This window comes from Zootoca vivipara, chromosome 2 (assembly GCF_965207765.1).
Source record: "Zootoca vivipara chromosome 2, rZooViv2.hap1.1, whole genome shotgun sequence".
Taxonomy (NCBI): domain Eukaryota; kingdom Metazoa; phylum Chordata; class Lepidosauria; order Squamata; family Lacertidae; genus Zootoca; species Zootoca vivipara.
The window spans coordinates 1,082,100-1,102,142 of NC_142584.1; the positions used below are offsets into that span (position 1 = coordinate 1,082,100).

The following is a 20,043-nucleotide window of genomic DNA, read 5'->3' on the forward strand; positions in this document are numbered from 1 at the left end:
TGGTGAGATTCTTTGGAAGAGGTATGATTCTTTCTGAGTACAGATCCCAGTATCTGAAGGTGTGTTTGTTGTGACACCTCTCACACACATGTGTCTGTTCCCCCTTGCTTGTTAAAAAACTTCTTGGGTTGATCATCTCTCTCTCTCTCTCTCTCTCTCTCTCTCTCTCTCTCTCTCTCTCTCTCTCTCTCTCACACACACACACACACACACACACACTGCCCCAATTTGCATGACTGGAATGCAACTCCATTTCCTGCAGGACAGCTGTTGCATTTCTGGGTAATCCAAGCTTCAGTGCCCTCAGACTCCAGGAATGGGGATTTTGAGGGGGGCGCTGAGAAGGGGGAAGGCTAGGGAAGGTTATTTGTAAAACTTGTCAGCTGAGGAATTCCTACTATCATGGAATGGTGCTTGTAAAAAAAACAACCCTTTACATATTATTCTCTAGACTCAGGGCGTTTTTTCAGCAGGAACTCTCTGGAACTGAGTTCCAGTGCCTCTCAAATGGGCGCCATTGCCATTCTAAGAGAATGAGGGAGGTGTTCATGGTGAGTTCCAGAACCTCTTTTTCTAAAAGAATAGCACTGTCTAGTCCAGGGGTTGTCAACCTGGTCCCTACCGCCCACTAGTGGGCGTTTCAGGATTCTAGGTGGGCGGTAGGGGGTTCTGCGGCACAAGCTGAATCCTCCTTCCATCAAGCACTGGTGGGCGGTAAGGAAATTTTACCATCAAGAAAGATGCATTAGTGGGTGGTAGGTATAAAAAGGTTGACTACCCCTGGTCTAGACTGTACTGTTCTCTTGAATATAATTTACTTTAATGCATTTGAATATTGTATTTTAAAATTGTTGTAACCTTCCCTGGGACTTCATGATGAAGTGTGGTAAGATATCTAAACAATAACAACAGCAGCAGCAGTAGTCAGGGAATAGGAATACTTTCCTTTCCTTCTTATATATAATGTTCATTGCTAATATTTATACATCGCAAATCTTTGAGAAGAAACACTCTCTCTTACTGATGAATTGTGGTGAAAGTATTCATTCCTTCTAATCACTTTTTGGAATTTTCAGAAATAAACAAGCTGAGTTTGACTTTCAAAGAATGAATGTGCTCAGTTCTGAACAACTGCAGATAAACAGCAGAATGTGATACTGGAAACAGAATTCAGCTTCCTGAGAAACTCATACCATTTTCAGAAAGATGAATGGAATCTTTTCACCCATTTCTCATCCTTCAAGTTTCTAGCTCTCTTCATTGCAAAGATATGCTTCAAAGCATTTAGGCAATGCTGGGTCTCCAAAGCTTAGAGATGTTGCACAATACTATTTCCAGTTGACAGCGCTTGAGCGTCTGTCCCTCATGTCTGACCATGATTAACAGATGCAGAATACTTATTGTTTTAATGAAAATTAATCATTAATTGTTAATTATTGGAATAGGATGCATGCTTCTACTGATGTCAACCTTGTAATTAGGCTGCAGCTTATGCAATCACCTTGGAGTAAAGGTAAAGGTAAAGGGACCCCTGACCATTAGGTCCAATCGTGACCGACTCTGGGGTTGTGCGCTCATCTCGCATTATTGGCCGAGGGAGCCGGTGTACAGCTTCCAGGTCATGTGGCCAGCACGACAAAGCTGCTTCTGGAGAACCAGAGCAGCACACGGAAACACCGTTTACCTTCCCGCTGTAGCGGTTCCTATTTATCTACTTGCATTTTGACGTGCTTTCGAACTGCTAGGTTGGCAGGAGCTTGGGTCCAAGCAATGGGAGCTCACCCCATCACAGGGATTCGAACTGCCGACCTTCTGATCAGCAAGCTCAGTGGTTTAACCCACAGCGCCACCTGGGTCCCTGGGTACCTTGGAGTAAGCCCCATTAAATACCATGCAATAGACTTTTGTGTAGGCACACAGAGGATTGCATAGTCTTATTACAGAATGATGATTATATGCTATGGTCAAGGAAATATTTGCATTCATGCAACTGTAATTACCTGTATATGCCATCATTAAAGTCAAATTGTTACTCAGTTTCAGAATAAATTAAAATGGAACAAAGAAACATGAATTATGCAAAATAATGGAAGAACAACAATAAAGTAGACACAATTGGATTCGGATAATTTATATCACAGAATTTCCTTGGAACAAATATGTTGCTTTAAAGAAGGGAGAAGGAAGGGCATTGTACAGTGGTACCTCTACTTACGAATAACTCTACTTACGAATGTTTCTACCTACAAATGGAGCTCCATCCGCCATCTTGGATGCGGTTTAGATAGGATTTTTTCTACTTACAAATTTTTAGATAGGGTTGCTTCTACTTACAAATTTTTTCTCCCAATGCATTCCTATGGGATTTGACTTACAATTTTTTTTGACTTACAAATGTGCATTCAGAACGCATCAAATTCATAAGTAGAGGTACCACTGTATACACAGCCCTCCACATCAGCCAAAACAAGGTTAATCTGATAAAATTGCAAAGCAACTTGTGTATTTATGGTGTATTCAAATTGCAGCTTAGTACTGTCACATCTTGAAGTATATTACTCAGGGATTCCTCAAACCAGCTTTCAGTTCTTACTAATGTGTAGAAAGGAGATTCACTTTTGTTTATAGAGCCAAGAATGGTGATAGTGGTGGCTATTCCAGTTTAATTAAACCGGAGTAAAATAGTGTGGTTTTGTTTAAGTTGCTCTTAAGCATACCCAGGTGATGATTTCTCTTCAAAGTTCCATTCATAAGAATGGAAGGGTTGCAAGACCCCTAAAAGACCACCTAGTTTGTCCCCCTGCCATGAGCCAAAACTGGCCATATGCCAGCATCCCACATGAAAAAGCAAACTACGCCATTCAGACCTCAAGGCGAGCAGAAAGCTGATTAAGGAGTAAAATAGTGAGCCAAGTTTAAAAAAGCAAAGCATATAGGGGCACTGCCAAACTGACCTGTATTTGTTTGCTTGTTTTTCTGTATACATTTAGATGTCTTTTTTTTTCTGCCAGGGGCACTCAAATCAATTTACAACGAATCAGTCCAACAAAAGAAAACCACACCTGAAAGCCATTGTAACAAAAGTTCAGCCTCCAGCAAAGTCATAGGAGTAGTAGCTGAAACAAATAAGCAATAATAAAAGCACCACAGGAAGCCAACTGAATCATAGAATTACAGTTGGAGGGGGATACAGGGGGGCATCTGGTCCAACCTCCTGCAGTGCAGGAATCATTTGCCCAACATGGGGCTTGAACCCACAACCTTGAGATTAAGAGTCTTAAGCTCTACCAACTGAGCTATCCCAGCACTCATGGTGGGTTTTTTTTTTAAAAAAAGATATATCTTGTAAGGAGTAAACAAAATGCTGCCAAGAATGTGGTGCTGCAACTGATAATGTCTGGTATGGACTACCTACGTCCCAACATTATCCCACTGTGAATGATGCTTGTGGTGATGGGAAAATTGCTTTGCAATGACCATGTGTAAGTTGAACAAGATGTTTTAGAAAGGGGAGGAGACTTTACCCCGTGCTGCCATTTTCAGCATAGACTGCCTTAACTGTGCAATTGGTCCATCAACACTAACTGCCAATGACCCTCTGGGGTTTCAGACAAGGAGTGCCCCCCCCAGCCCCACCTGGTAGTGCTGGGGATTGAACTCGGGACCTGCTATGTGCAAGGCAAATGCTCTAGCATTTAGCTGTGGCCCTTTCCAATCGAGCCCTCCTGTAAATTGTTCATCAGGGCAGGGGCATGGTGTGGGGAGGACTAGGGGAGCTGTAGCCCCAGGCACATGATTTTAAGGGGGCATGAACCAGGCGCCCCCACAAAGGGATCTCCACCCTGCCTGCCACTGGGGGTCTCTGGGCCTCAGGGCCGAGCCTTGCTGGTGCACCCCTGGCTCCCTTGCCAAGGGTCGCATTGGCCAGCCACATTCCCCTATGCATGGGCAGGCAGTGCAGCGCGGCCCCGTGAACTGTGTGCCCTGTGCCTGGCTGCAGCGACAAGGATTTGGCTGGTGCAGTGGGCTTTGTTCCCCCTCCACGCCCAGCCCCTGGTCACTTTCAAGGTGAAAGTGTGCACCTGCTTTTCACCCTAATTTCAATTAGGGAGGGAAATCACAGCTATCTTCCGTCCATGTAGTCTGAGATGCTACATTCCAAATGAGCATAGGTATTTCTTCCACGTTCCAACAGAACACTGAACATTGACCTGGCACCCGCCATTCCAGGAAGATTGATCTAATGGACCCTTAGCATGCACATTCCTTCTATCTGTAGAGGATTAGGCTGGGCCTGCAGCTTATGGAGGAATGTTCAGCAAAGTTATATATATGTGACAAAAGTTCATTGTAGTCGTTGGACTTTTTTGCGGGGGTGGGGTGACCTCCCCAAAGGAGTGGGCTGATTTTGTTCATGTTCTTCAATTTCAACTCTACAGTTCTTTGATTCTATAATTCTATGATTCTAAGAGTCTGGGCCTTACACGCACACAGAAATGCTCTCCTCTCCAGCAGGTATGTCTGAATGTGTTTAATTCGTATAAAGATTGTCTTGCTGGATCAGATCCATCTCTAGTTAGTTGAGAGCTGCAACAGTTTAACTTGCTTGGAAGTAAGTCTTATTGAGTTCTGTGGTGCTTAGTTCCTTGTAAGTGGGTGTAGCTTTACAACCTTAGCTGGTTAGATCAACCAATTCTAAAAGAATATTTTCATTAACTAAATAAGGTATAAAGTACCTTTGCTTACAATGAAGTGTATTATTTGTTAATCTAATACGTATAAAAACTGTAGATGTCAAGTACCACCTTAAGAGGCTTTCCCCCACTAATGCATGCATTTTAATGCACAATTTCTCCTAACATATGCATTTTGTACATAGTACATAGCAGTTTGTAGAAGTGCTAATTTTGAAGAATACTGTAGCTGTGTTCATGCATCGTTTCGGGAAGTGTGAATTATTTAGCTTTGCATTAAAAAAATGAACCAACAAAATTTGCACGGAAGTTATAGTATGATCCAGCCATCAAGTGATTGTTATCTTGCACCTTCCACTTTAGTCTTCTGACACTTCTTTCAGTAAAAAAAGTCCTACGTATTTATTTATTGGATGTGGGTTTGTTGTGCAAGAGCACACTGTTTTGTTTTCCAAAGGGCGTGTGCCAACATCTACCTGAAGGTGTAAGGAATTAGTGCAGAAGTGTGACAGTGAGTGTGAGTTGTGCCTGTTTCTAGTGGCAGCTGGTAGGGTGGGAGGCCAGTAGGCTAACAGTACGTGGAGCCAGCCAATGACAGGCAGAGACAACTAGGTCTAGCTTTGGACCCATCTTCCTCCCTACTGAGTTCTACAAGGACAAGACTGAGACGGAGGAGGAGGAGGAGGAGGAGGAGGAGGAGGAGGAGGAGGAGGAGGAAACTGGCAGCCATAACCATCCTCTGGACTGGATGTAAGTGAGAAGGCAGGTGGGCACTTGCTTAGAGGAGACAGGTTGGTGGGGCAGTGCCCCCTTTGCCCAAATGGAGCAGCCCTCACTTCCTTTTGCATTGTAACATGTCTGCATTTTAGTACCTTCAACAGCAGCACAGCTGTTCTCTTCACATCTTTACATTGTGGCTTCACAGTCCGTGGTATCTATTTGTGTAATGAACAGATATTTTTATTTTAGCGATGCCCCATACTAAATTCCCGACCCTGTGTTTGTCATTTCAGCCTGGGAAGGTGTCCGAGCCTCACGCCTTCAAAGAGAAAGTATTCAAGAAGAAGAAAAAAGCCTGTGTTGTGTGCAAGGAATCCATTGAGACCCAGGGTCTTGTTTGTAAAGGTAAGAGCTGTCCCAGTCTTCTTTATCTTTCATAGTGGAGAGGCAAAAGTCCCAGTAAATCTGAATAATTCTCCATCTATTTAAAAACAGAGAAGCCAGGGTTGTCATTTGGTTAACAAGATCATCCAGGACAGCAGAATTAAAAGGAAGCAATGTGGCGCTTTCGGGATCCAGGTGGCGCTGTGGTTAAACCACTGAGCCTAGGGCTTGCCGATCAGAAGGTTGGCGGTTCGAATCCCTGTGACGGGGTGAGCTCCCGTTGCTTAGTCCCAGCTCCTGCCAACCTAGCAGTTTGAAAGCACGTCAAAATGCAAGTAGATAAATAGGAACCGCTACAGCAGGAAGGTAAACGGCGTTTCCATGTGCTGCTCTGGTTTGCCAGAAGCAGCTTTGTCCTGCTGGCCACATGACCTGGAAGCTATACGCCGGCTCCCTCGGCCAATAATGTGAGATGAGCGCGCAACCCCAGAGTCGGTCACGACTGGACCTAATGGTCAGGGGTCCCTTTACCTTTACCTTTAATGTGGTGCTTTACACAGTGCTCTTCAGTGTGCTTTACTGTTGTGCAATTAACAATAAGGTATAGGGTACATCAGAGAGAGTCCATCTTTAAGGTTGTGGATCTGGAATAGCTTTTCCATGTTTTTTTCCCTTGCAGTGTGCAAAGTGGCAAGCCACAAGAAATGTGAAGCCAAGGTAAGAGCACAGAGGAGTTTGGTAGGAAAAATAGGGGTCACGGTGCTGTTTAGTGGCATATAATAGTAACTTCAGTTTGCATTCTGTGCACATAGATGTATGTTCCTTGGGAGTTTTATAAACCCAACCCACCCCACCACAAGGGCCCGTTCAAGTGTGTGAAGGAGCAGCAGCAGCAGCAGAAACTCCCACAGCTCGACATTCCATTCCACTCCTTGCTATGTGTGGGTCTTGTTAGCTTAGTGCTGGCGAGCGCATGCCTCCACTATGAGGTCACCACTGTGTCCTATGTTTTGACTATTTGGTGTCAAAATGCCCTGTTTTAAAATGGATACAGAGTGCCTTTGCCTGCACTTGTGAAATGTCAGCCACCTGGGTGGAAAGATCTGAACCATTTTGGGGTTTCCGTTCCCAGTTTGAAGGATGGTATCCTCATAATCACCATTCTTTATATAGCACCAGCCATATCATGACGCTTTACAGAGCACAAGAGGGCAAGTCCCTGCCCTGAGGAGCTTCCAACCTGAAATTGACACACAGGAAGCAGAACCGGAAGGTGGGGTGGGCAGAGTTAATACAAGGTAGGAATATGTGGTTGTCTCCTTTCTATGTGCTTAGGGTTGGTTTAAGGCGAGGGTGAGGAGTCTTTGGCCCGTGGGTTAATTGTGACCCTCCAGCCTTATGGGGCCGTTAGAAATCTCCCCATGTCACGCCCTTCTCTGGGCCCGCTCCCCAGCAATGCCACATTGCAATCAGTGGTGTAGCAAAGTTAGGTGGTACCCGGTGCGGTAAATTTCTTGTCACCTCCCCCCACATTGAAATTATTAAAAGAAGGAAAAATAAGATAAGATATTTACAGTTGCAAGTGTTGTTTTCTGGTTTATTTACTTAACATTGTGAGCATAAGCACTTAAAACCATTTTTTCCTAACTTTGTTCTCTGCAGATTTTGAAATCACATCATCAAAATCAATTCCTTTTGCTACTTTGTTTTCAGTTGACAAGATGGCCAAGCCAGAGAGCTGAGCTTGTCGCAGGGTAGTGGACCTAAGATAACTCTTGATTTAGTTTTGAAAAACTCCTCTCACATGATGTCTAGCAATGTAAACTGAATTTTAAAATAACTATTCAGATATTTGAATTAAGGCTCAAAGCAAACAGTAAATTGCCCTAAAAACAGCAATATATACCTATATTTGTATTTACCTTTTAGGCTGTGTGCCTGTTTCAGCAATTCACCTAAGCCTCTAGTAAAAATATCATTTATGGAAATAGCAGGAGTTATACAATCGGGTCTTACTCAAAAATATCAGGAAGCTACTTTGCAACGACTCACTTCTCACCTAGGATTGCATCCTCTGCAAGGAGATAGAGCAGCTTCAAACCTATCTGCCTAATGATAGAACCACCTTGTGCTAGTTCATGTCTTGTGTTCACTGATCTGATGCTGAAGTCCACAAAGTATTTAGTGCTTCAGTATTTAGCAAGTGAATATAAAGTAAAGCACCAAGGACTTCATGCATCTGTAGACTAGCCTAAGGAAAAAATACTCTATACATTTACTTGAGAATTGCATGCCTAATGGTACCTGTAGCATAACTGCTTCTAATTTTTATTGCATACTAGTATCATGAAGCCCGTTAAATTAACGGGTGCTAGAACAGACCTGTTGCTCTAGCAACCTCGGGAACATGCGCAGAGCTTCACCCGCCGCTTCAACAGTTCCGCCTGGCTGTCCGAAGTCTCTGCGCTCCAAGTCCCAACGGCTGTCCGTGGGGCACATGCGCAGTAGCGCAATCCCTCGGACACAGGGACTGGACGCAGAGACACTTGCACTTTATTATAAAGGATGTGTAATACTATATTGTGTTTTTAATATTTGGTTGGGAGCCGCCCGCACAGCTTTCCTCAGAGGGCGACACCTTTCTATCCAAAAGAGGCGCCCCCCCTCGCTGCTTTGAAGATGGATATGTAGGGGGGTACCCCACCCCGTTCCTTGGCCCCTCAATGCTTGCTTTTCACATCTCCCGCCTACCCCCCAAAAGGCTTCCTCTCCCTTCTACGGGCTCCCCCCCGGTGGCTCACCCACCGCCACCACCTCAGCCCCTCAGTCCCTTCCCTGCCCCCCCGCCCCAGCCAGCTGCCTCCTCAGCTTCCTCTCTCCCCTCCCATTTCCCACCCTCTTTTTTCTACTCTCTCTCTCTCTCTCTCTCTCTCTCTCTCTCTCTCTCTCTCTCTCCCCCCCCCTCGCTGGTCCCAGTTGCAGCAGCCCTTCCAACCCCCCCCCCAAATATCCACACACACTTCCAGGGACTAATTCCCCCTTCCCCCGTGGGTGCGCCCGCCTGCCTGCCCTCCTGCTTTCGCTCCTCAGTAACAGCTAAACGATCCTTCAGCCGCATCACTCGCGGCTCGCACACGCTCTCTATCCACACCCACCTACCCTCCCTTTCCCTTTCGCCGGCACACGCCTGCCTCCTCTCCTTCCCCTCTAACGGAGAAGAAACCAGGAGGAAAGAGAGAGATCCTTCCACAGTGCAGCAGAGGCAAGGGGAAGCCACACACTTTTTTGTTGTTGTATGGTTGTGTATATGCAAGCATGTAATCTCTCTCATGGTCCTGGTTTATCCCGTCTGAAGTCTTTGTGCTCCAAGTCCCAACGGCCACTTTATTATAGGATGAATTGCTTATGAGGATGGCTTTTCTCTATACTTTTCATATTCGGCTATGCTGCCTCTACAATACAATACAAAAACAACCACCAGTATGAACCTATGCCAGGTAGTGTGTAGAACCTTGACCATTAACATAATTATTCAGGGCTCGAGACCCAACTATTCATTCAAACATTTCTCGGTAGTGGCGCCCGCCCTGTGGAATGCCCTATCAGGTGTCAAGGAAATAAACAACTATCTAACTTTTAGAAGACATCTGAAGGCAGCCCTGTTTAGGGAAGTTTTTAATGTTGAAAGTTTTATTCTGTTTTTAGTGTTCTGTTGGGAGCCACCCAGAGTGGCTGGGGAAACCCAGCCAGATGGGCGTGGTATAAATATTATTATTATTATTATTATTATTATTATTATTATTATTATTTTCAAATAGATTTCTAGCAAATACTTTTTATAAAACTCAAGCAAATTATGTCATATTATTTTCTATCATTTGAATGAACTTGAGAATGGTAGCTACTAGTTCAAATGGCTGGAGAACTAATGGTTCAAACTTCATGAAAAATGGCACCTAGGAGGACATATCTAGTTGGGAAAAAAATACTGTTAATGACTATTGTTTCAATTCATTTTATGCTCCTTTACACCTATGTTTCTAGCTTTCATTTCCCTCCTCTACTCTTCCCCTGCTCCATATCATGAATTCAGATAGCATAACTGCATAGTTTTACATATGTTTATTGATTGCATAGCATGTAATTAATCTATTGATCATTCACATTGTCAGTTAAACTTGGCTCTGTTTGCAACTAAGGCTGTGATCCTTCTGTCCCCTTCTGCTTGTCAGTGGGAGATGGAAAGTAGAGCTCACTCCATCAGCTCTGCTGTGACAGACCTAACCATGACTACTCAGAAGTCAGTCCCATTTAATTCAATGGGGTTTACTCACAGTTAGATGGGGTTGGGATTACAGTAAAAGGTAAAGGGACCCCTGACCATTAGGTCCAGTCGTGACCGACTCTGGGGTTGCGGTGCTCATCTCACATTATTGACCGAGGGAGCCAGCGTACAGCTTCCAGGTCATGTGGCCAGCATGACAAAGCCGCTTCTGGTGAACCAGAGCAGCGCACGTTTACCTTCCCACTGTAGCAGTACCTATTTATCTACTTGTTGCACTTTGACGTGCTTTCGAACTGCTAGGTTCACCTCCTTTGTCATTTCATCTTTAGTATACCATTCTAACAAGAAATTATACATTTTTGACAACAACTTCACTCTGCCTTCCAACAATTCTGTCTGAAATTTAGACCTTATATCCTCAAAACCTACTTTTTTATCTTTTGAAAATACATAATTTACTTGGTGGTATTGCAGCCATCCTGTTAAAACTTCTTTAATTTCATCATATGGCCTCAATTTCCATCCTCTATCTGATTTCATCAAAATCTCCTCATATGGGGCTCTTCTCCCTTCCATATTTATCTTTTTTACAGTTAAGACCTCCACTGGCGAGATCCACCATGAGGTCTTTCTTTCCAACAGCGCTTGGTTTCTCTCCCATACCTCATACAATGCTCTTTTGAACACATGATTTGTAAAACTTTTATCTACTTTTACTTTCTCGTACCAGAGGTAAGCATGCCAACCAAATCTGTTGTCGTGTCCTTCTAAATCCAGCAAGTCCGTATTTTCCATTGTTATCCATTCTCTTAGCCAACCTGTGCTTTAGCTTTTCTGACTTTGTCTCTACACGTGCTGGCTATTCGTTTGAATTCCTCTCTGGTGGTTTCCCCCAGTACATACAGTACTGAGCTAGATGCTGCAGTGGCAGCTTCCTATGTTCCTAAATCTTGCAGTCTTAAAGAGAAACAAAACCAAGCACATTTATTACAGCATGTAGAGTTCTCGCTTGGGCACCCAATCAGGCCCTGACCTGCTTAGTCTTAGCAAGGCTTCTTCATTGTGCACCTGCTTTTCATTGGGGCTTCCAGTGGGGCTTTGTGGTTAGGCCCACCTTGGCCACACTCCTGTGCACCATTATTCACGCATTATGAGCCCTGGAGTCGGACCCTGCGACTCCTGTGAGATCCAGACCTCTGGCCCTTTAAGCCCACACGGGGCCGCTCTTCGAAGTTGTGTAATTATGGAACGGAGTTTGCCTTGGAACTGAGCCAAGGGCTGCAGCTGGAGGAGAAGCCACTTCACTCCGAGCTGCTGTTGTTCTGGGACTAGTCCTCCCCCCTCCCCTTTTCTAAATAGCAGGACCAGTGGCCGTTTCTGCAAACACAGCTCTGCTCTCAGAAAAGACGCAACAGCAAGTGGGAGAATGCGGGGAAGGGAGGAGGACAGATAGGAGGCTGGAGGGCTGAGTAGGCTTAGCTCCTCATCCACCGGAGACAGCTGGGGCCTCTGGTTTCCTTGTGTGTCTCTTTTGGGAGGCTCACTGTTGGAGAGAGAGAGAAGAAGAAGAAAAGCCGGCACCGATCGCTGGATTGCAAGCAGGGAGAAGAGCTGCCGCAGCAGACCTTGTGTAGAATGGTATCTTTCAACAGGTGGGCTGGAGGCGTGCATGGTTCTGCTAGCAGAGGTGTGTGTTCTTCCCTCGCCACAAGGGGGCAGCAGTCCCCGGAAGGAGTGCTGGTCAGTGGACACTGCTTCAGGTGAGGGATTAAGGATGATAAAGTGGGTAGAAACCATAGCTGTCAGGTTTTTAAGGGAAATTCCCTTATGCTGAATAGGCTTCCTCGTGAGAAAAGGGAAAACTTGACAGCTATGGTAGAAACCCCCATCGCGGCTGAAGGGACCATACTTACTTATTGCTATTTATTATTTTGTCATTTATTTATGCGGCACATCTATTCATTTACTTGTTATGATGTAGTCATTCATTGACCTATATGCTGCCCGTTGACCAGGTTTCAGCCACGATAGGTAAATGGGAGGCATTTGCTGTATTCTTTTGTTTATTGTGGATGGGATTCAACTAACCAGCCCCAGGAGCGGAAGCCTGCAACAGGCTTGTGGATTTTGCCCCCTTTCCTCCCCTGTGCAGCCTGTGCTTGGTGGGAGGGGTGTTGAGAGAACCCCCAGAACAGCAGATGTGAGGGGGGGGAGGGATTTGCTCCATCTGGCAAGCTGAAATGTTTGCCCTGATGGAACAATTGCCACAAAGCTGCCTTGAATTCCTCCCTATGTTTATATCCTGCCGTTCCTCGGGGTGACCCAAGGTGACATTTGTGGTTCTTCTATGACCCCTCTTTGCCTCATCCTCACAATAACCCTGTGAGATGGGTTAGGCTGAGAGAGTGTATGTGTGTCACAGGGCCAAGGTCCCTCAGCGAGCTTTGTGGCTGAGAAGAGGTCCTAGTTCAATGCTCAAACCACTACACCATCTTGGGCACCAGACGCTGGGGATAAGCAAGGAAAGAAAGCCATTGTTGCCTTCATGGCCTGTGGCCTTCCAGATATGTCTGTCTACTGCAATAAGGGAGTCCTAACATTAGTATTCATAAGGTTCAGGGCAGTTTACAACAACAGTGTACATTGGGTTGGATCCAGACTTTGCCTCCTGTGAAAGCAAGGGCTCTTTCCAGTCATGGAAGAATTCTATTAGCAGAACAGGGAAGGAGATGATTTTTGCTGAATCTCCTCTTCTCCCGAAACCTGCTTTTTCTCCTGAAAATCTGCTTTGGAAGGCGGGGGGAGGGCCTCTAGAAAGTGTGGGTCTTTCCCCCCTTTCTTTCTTTCTTTCTTTCGGAGGAGAAGACATTCTCAGCTGCTCGGAGGCGACCTAGTGTTTTCCCCTCATATGTTGTTGGCCTGCTGCTCCAGCCCGCATGGCCGACAGTCAAGGTTGATGCAAGTCATAACCCAACCTTTGGACAGCACCAGGTTGCAGGAGGCTGTTCTAAGCAGAACCCGAGAAGTGAGTGGAGTATGAAATGCATAGCTCTTGGAAGGAAAAGCTCAGTAAGTTTTTGCCTCTGCTGTTTATGTGGAGTCTCCCCTTCTTCTCTCTCTAAGTTGCCCAAGATTCCCCAGCGGCATATGGCTTAGATCTTGCGTGACTCGTCCAGAGCAATTTGTTCTGCAGTCTCCTCCCTGGAATCTCTCCCCCTCCGCTGTTTCCCTAGTGGGGAGAGTTTCATCCTTGGACTTTGGCTGGCGGGAGGCCATTCAGGGGACGCATCAGGGACAGTGAGAATGCTGCCCTGCAAATCCCTTTGGTGGGTTTTCCTTACACACAGAGCCTGACAGATGAACGTACTTGGAGGCGGTGTGGGTTTCCACCCCTCCTGCAAGCCATATGCCCTTTATGTCACGTTCTGCCTTCCCCTATAGCGAGTGGATTGGCTTGCGTCCAAAAGTCATCTGGAACTGCTTTGCTCTTGTGAGCTCATGAGAGGGATAAGACCAAAAGCTGCATCTAGTCTCTGTCAGCCTCTGGAGAGGGTGAGCAGGGTGGGTGGGGCACATTTTTTGAATGCTTCCCTAGCTAGCAAAAACAAAAACTCCCTGCCAGTAGAAAAGCAGTGCATCAGGAAGATGGGATCAAGCTCAGCCTGCTGCTTCCTGCGATGATTTTCTGCATGCAGGGAGATTTTTGTTTTAATTAACTTACTTTAATTTAAAATACTCACGTAAGCCTTCCCATCACAGCTTACTAAAGGTGATTTAAAGAAAAAGAAAATACACTTCAACAGGAAAATGGCCACAATCTGAAATGCAGCGTGCAGTTCTTTCAACTGAAACCATCAATTAAAGGTCCTTTTAAAAAGTTGATTAAGATGGGGCTATACGTACTTCTTTTGGGGGAGAGTTCCAAGAATACAAGGCCACTACGGCAAAGATCCTGTTTCTCATGCCTGTCAGCCTGATGGAGGAATTGAAAGCAGAGCTCAGAAGCCATCTCAAAGCCTGGGCAGGTTCATGTGGCTGCAAGCCATCCTTCAAACAACCTGTTTCCTAACCCTTTATGGCACGGGCAGGGAACCTTTCAGCCCAAGGGCCACATGTCAGTGGTGGGCAGAGCAGGGGTGCAAATTTTACCTTTGTCCAGTAGGCACGCTCCCACACACTCCTCTCTGTCCAGGCAGACTAAGGGCATTTTCAGAATCCCAGGACATGTTCCAGTCATTCAAAAACACTTGGGCAAGTGATGGGTGTAGCCTGGGGAGCATTCTGAGAGCCAGCTAGAGTGGCTTCAAGGTCTACATTTGGGCCCCAGGCCTGAGGTTCCCCTCCCTGGGTTTATGGCTTCAAGGAAGGGAGTCTAGAGCTTTCAATCAAACTTTTTATATTCCTTTAATGTAGAGGAGCATCAAAAATGTGATCCCCTGCAACCTCTCTAGTACCACCTCCTTCATGCATAGGTCCTTAGAAGAGGCATAGGGAAGGCTTGAGATCCAAGGCAGCCCAGGTTTGAGGACTGATGTGTACATGGACCTGGCTAAGCTCCTTTCCTGCTCTGTGCTTCACACACACACACACACACACACACACACACACACACAGACACAGACACTGCTGCCTGTGGCATCTGGAAGGAGGGGAGTACAAAGCCCCCACCCCTCCAAGCTCAGAGGCCTGTCTATCCTTTGCAGATGTGCCATAAAAATGCAATGTCTTCCTTTTGCTAAGAAGCAGCCCAGCTCATCGGGCTGTGAGGCCTGCTAGCTGTGCAGTTGGCCTGTTGAGATGTACAGCCTAGACTTCCTGCTAGAGTTTCCCACATCCTGGCGACCTCCCCTCTGCCTCCCATGGGCTGGTCCAGATGTTTTCCCAGGCCAGGGCTTGCTGGAGGGATCAAGCCAGAGGGCTTAGGAGGGGGAGGCAAGAAGCTTCCTCCAGAACAGAGAGAGAGTGCATGCATGCACGCACACACACACTCACACGCTTGCTCCACATCCCAAAAGTTTCCCACAACCGAACCGCAGGAGAAGGTTAAAGATTGGGGGCCGTTTCTGTCTGAGAGGGGGCATGTGTATGTGGGGCATGAGAAGCAGAGCGAGCCCCAGACTAAAGACCCACGAGCATTTGCAGAAGTGGGAGAAAACTTGAATATGAGTAGAGAGATTGGTAAATGGATGGTGAATTATCCTGAGTTCTTTTTGACTACTCAGGCTACCACATCCTTTTAATCTGCTTCCAGTCTCCAAATCAATCAGAGCAGAAGGGTCATTAGTTGTGTCCTTTTGAAACTGCAACACTGAGGTTTCAATCTCATGTGCGCATGCTTGGGATCAAGCGTCCCGACTTACCCCCCACATTGAGGAGGCCCAGCGTCACGTGACGTCATATGCACATCATGTGCAATGGGGGGCAGGGCGAACCAGGCATTTACTAGCCTGCTGGCCCACACATTTCTCTGTTAAAATGATGTGTGGCTGAAAGCAAAGACTTAACTTTTTAAAAAGCTTCGGATGCTAGGAAGCTATTTCCGGCCATCTTGGGGATGACTATTTATAGGTCTGCCTGTGAGTAAAAATTACATTTGTTGGACTTTGTTCTGAGGGCCAAATTAGACATGACATGCCCAATGTTTTCCCCTCCACGGCTAATCATAGTTCCAAAGTATGCGTGTATGATTTGGATCTGGGCCATAGCAGGGGAGCAAGCATTTGATGATCCCCTCATGCCCTCTGCCATTATGCTGATCCAACCCTGTGGCTGCTTTTAGCAAACAAAAAAGGTAACTGGAGATGCATTCCTGTGTCTCTGCTGTTAATTTCTCCCCTTTCTATGCTTACATGTATTCTTACTAGTAGCAGCATTTGGTGGTATTCAGCTCCTGTGTCGCATTAGTGCAAGGATTTCCACATGCACTATGGGACTTTCCTCCCCTTCCCCTGCATGTAACCCAGAAACACCTACCGGTAGAACAGATTTAAGGGGAGAACAGGAAGGAGAGGGAGAGAATATTCTATTGCACAAACAGAAATCCTTGTGCTGACAGAATGTTCACCTAGCACTGTGTTTAATGCATTTTTAATCTCTTGTCGGAAGCTTCTCAGAGTGGCTGGGGAAACCCAGCCAGGTGGGTGGGGTAGAAATAATAAATTATTATTACTGTATATTGTTATTATTATTATGTTGGATACTTAGAACAGTGTTTCTCAACCAGTGTGCCTCCAGATGTTTTGGGACTACAACTCCCATCATCCCTAGCTAGCAAGACCAGTGGTCAGGAATGATGGGAGTTGTAGTCCCAAAACATCTGGAGGCACACTGGTTGAGAAACACTGACTTAGAATCATAGAATTTGAGGGAAGGGCCCAAAGCCCACCCCCTGCAATGCAGGAATTGCAACTAAAGAACCCCTAACAGATGCCCATCTAACTTGTTGTTAGTGTTATTAGTATTAAATCACTTTCCCCATAAATCTCAATCCTATAAGAAAAACAAAGTAGAACAGTTTGAAAAATGATGCAAATAATTACCCAAAGCAGAGACCTAAAAAAAAGTATTCAATTGTTCCTGGAAATGTGCCTCTCAAATCTGAAGAGGAATGCTGTTCCACAAAATGGGCATCCAAACGGAAAGCCTTGCTCCAAGTTGTTCTGGAGCATCTGATGGATTCAAGTTCCTGGAAGCTTTCCCTTAAGTTAGGGCTTATCCACACTTCCTCTCGTTCTGCTGGGGGAAATTGCTCTTTAGAGCTCAACTGGAGCAAACGACAAATTGATTGCCATTTGTTCCAATCTATTGCTAAGAGTGGGTTTTAACTTGGAAAGGAATGGGGCAAGGGGTAGACCACTTGGACCCATAGCTGCCAAGTTATCCCTTTTTTACAGGGATTTTCCCTTATGCTGAATAGGCTTCCTCGTGAGAAAAGGGAAAAATTGGCAGCTATGCAGTTGGACCTGTGTCTAGAAAGTGCTTTCCAGGCATGGCACAAGCAGAGGTTTGGATGAGCCCGTAGTCTTTTAAGGTGCTACAAGAGTCTCTTTGTTTTGACCAGGCATGGCACAAGCAGAGGTTTGGATGAGCCCGTAGTCTTTTAAGGTGCTACAAGAGTCTCTTTGTTTTGACTATTAAGCTTTTTCTCCTGTTTCCTGCTCTTGACTTCACTTTCCATCAATAATGGTGTAAAACATAACTTCAGAAGGTGTGGGGAAGGGAAAGAGGGGTGGATTATGAGTCTTTGATTCCTAGGTCTCTTATTCCAAGTCATAATCCTTACCCCTTTTTTCAGCCTCTGAAGCAATAGAGTAGATGAATGTAAGAGAGCAGGGGTGGGGAACTGGATCATGGTGGAGGGCCCAATCCTTCCCTTCCTCCCTCTCTCCCTATGGGCCAAGTTTGTCAGTTGGTAGCAGTCACCTAAATGATAAAATTTCACAAGAATGCAGTGAATACATAAAAATCTCCAAACTGCATTCATTCCATCAGTGCAAGGAATGTGCAGCAGAACTTTTCCACACTCTCTGCTTGCCTGCACCCTTGAATCTGCTCAGGAAGGTTGTGGAGGGCAACTCAAAGAAGAGCAAGGTGTGTGCGATGAGAAAACTCCATTGCATGAGCATAAATCCTTGCTCTAACTGAACAACTTTTACTTAGCGCTACATTGGATTCAACCCATAATTCACAGCCCTGTAATTTCTGGAATTGGGATTTGAAAGTGATAGGACTACGCTATTCAACTCTGGTTCCAGTTTGAATGTTAACCCAGCTGTGAACCACCAAGAGGGTGTACAATCAGCTGTATAATTTTAGCCTACCAGGTAGGTGTGTCCTACCCCCCAGGATTCAAGATGCCTGCTCAGCCACAAAATAAAATCTGTATATTCAAAACTCCCAAGCTTTGCTTCAAGAGGCAGTTTAGATGTTCTAGATAGAAGGATAGGGAGAAAAGGGTGGGGAATCATCTTTCTGCCCCAAAAGGCAAGTCATTCACGGGGCAACAGCTAGCAGGTCACAAGGACCTGATTAGATTCAAAATGCTTATTGATTGTTTTTTGGAGCGCTAATAATAATCTGACAAATTAAACTGCCCCCCCAACACCCCCAGGCTTCAGAAGAGAAGATATTCTCCACTCCACTTGGTGTTTGTTTCTTTAATTAAAGGCAGAGGTCACAAAAGACTACCTTGCGTCATGTGCAGCAGGCACCTCTTTTGTCTGTTTACTTAATTGCACCCTTGTTCACACACACAGTGTAATTTCAGTTGTGTTGATAGTTGGTTTGACAAAGGCACTCTGACCTGCCACTTAGTGCTGCAGCCCTTCTGTTTTACACCACATGATGGGACAGAGGCAGGAGCTGCAACTAGCTTTGACACCCCGCCCAGACAAAACTACTTGGTTTGATTGAGCCCCACAGTTTTCCAGGTCTGAAAAAAAACATAGGACCCATTAAGGCAATGTGTTTTGCATTTAAAAATAAAAGACTCATGAACTCAGTGGGTAGAGCATGAGACTCTTAATCTCAGGATTGTGGGTTTGAGCCCTAGAAAGATTCCAGCTTTGCAGGGGGTTGGACTAGATGACCCTTGGGGTTCCTTCTAACTTTACAGTTCCATTATTAGTATAATAGAATCATAGAGTTGTAGAGTTGGAAGGAACCCTGAGGGTCTTCTAGTCCAACCCCCTGCAATACCTCTTCCTCTTGCACAGCACATTCTTGTGCAGAGGGATCAGTTATCCCTTGCAAAAGACACTTGGCTCTTCCCGCCAACAACCAGAATCGTTGCCTGATGTTAGTTTGGAAGTTGCTTTGGAAGTTCGATTGCAGTGCAGCATGGGAGCATCTGACTCTTACTTACTTAGTTTTCATAATGTAGCCCAGGAACAGAAATAAACTCTCCTTAGTATGGAGTGTGACCAAGATGTAAGGGAGCTTCTTTCTTAAGGAAGGATGATGCACAGAAGGTCTACATCTCACAAGGCAATTTGTCCTTGGGCTCCAACATGTAAGCACAGGGTTCATGTGCGTGGTGGTAAAATCATCCTCCCCTTCCCCCAAAATGCAGCCGTTCCTTTCCTGTGTGTGACTCATGGAAAAGCTTTACACATGTACACAAGTGTGCCAAAAGCATTGCAGCTCCTATTTGTCTAAGGTAGGAAGGGGAATTCTTTTTCTGTCAAAGCCGCATTGCTTATGGGGGCAATATGTAGGGGGCTGCTAAGTTTATGTGGGTGTGACTGAATCCAGCAGTGGGCACAACCATAACCCAAAGTGGGCATGCCCCCCTACTTTTCTTTTTTCTGACATCTCCTTTGCCACCCTCTCTCTCAGAGAGAGAGAGAGAGAGAGAGAGAGAGAGAGAGAGAGAGAGAGAGAGAGAGAGAGAGTTTCTGACACTCACTTCATTCTTCCCATCCCAAGTGCTTCCTGCCTGTGGTATTTTGAAATTAGGTTGGAAGCCTAAGAGTCTGATCTGATTCTACATCATTTTGGTGATTTCATCACTAAGTGATTAATGATATGTTGTCATGAAGGGGGCAGCTGTATAAGGAAAAATAGATAAGGGGTATTTACATGTTAAAAGGGACGCAGGTGGCGCTGTGGTCTAAACCACTGAGCCTCTTGGGCTTGCCAATCAGAAGGTTGGCGGTTTGAATCCCAGCTCCTGCCAACCTAGCAGTTCGAAAGCATGCCAAAAAGTGCAAGTAGATAAATAGGTACCACTCCAGCGGGAAGGTAAACAGCGTTTCCGTGCGCTGCTCTGGTTTAGGTGTTCCGTTGCACCAGAAGTGGCTTAGTCATGCTGGCCACATCACCCGAAAAAACTGTCTGCAGACAAACGCCGGCTCCCTCGGCCTGTAAAGCGAGATGAGCGCCGCAACCCCAGAGTCGCCCACGACTGGATTTAACTGTCAGGGGTCCTTTACCTTTACCTTTATCTTTTTGTTTACATGT

The 20,043-nt window shown here is 45.6% G+C and overlaps 1 protein-coding gene across 9 annotated transcripts in view; it reads left to right on the plus strand.

Moving 5' to 3' along the window:
• TNS2 (tensin 2) overlaps positions 1-20,043 on the plus strand; it is a 130,042-nt gene that overhangs the window by 57,742 nt on the left and 52,257 nt on the right. For 6 of the 9 annotated variants that reach the window (XM_035101897.3, XM_088662784.1, XM_088662782.1 and 3 more), the window contains 2 exons: positions 5,708-5,819; positions 6,478-6,515. In XM_035101897.3, the coding sequence (XP_034957788.3) occupies positions 5,708-5,819; positions 6,478-6,515 (150 nt within the window). Of the gene's footprint in view, positions 1-5,707; positions 5,820-6,477; positions 6,516-7,028; positions 7,097-11,397; positions 11,844-20,043 lie in introns of those variants that run through there. The other 3 variants (XM_035101984.3, XM_035101966.3, XM_035101974.3) reach the window with 3 other exon arrangements.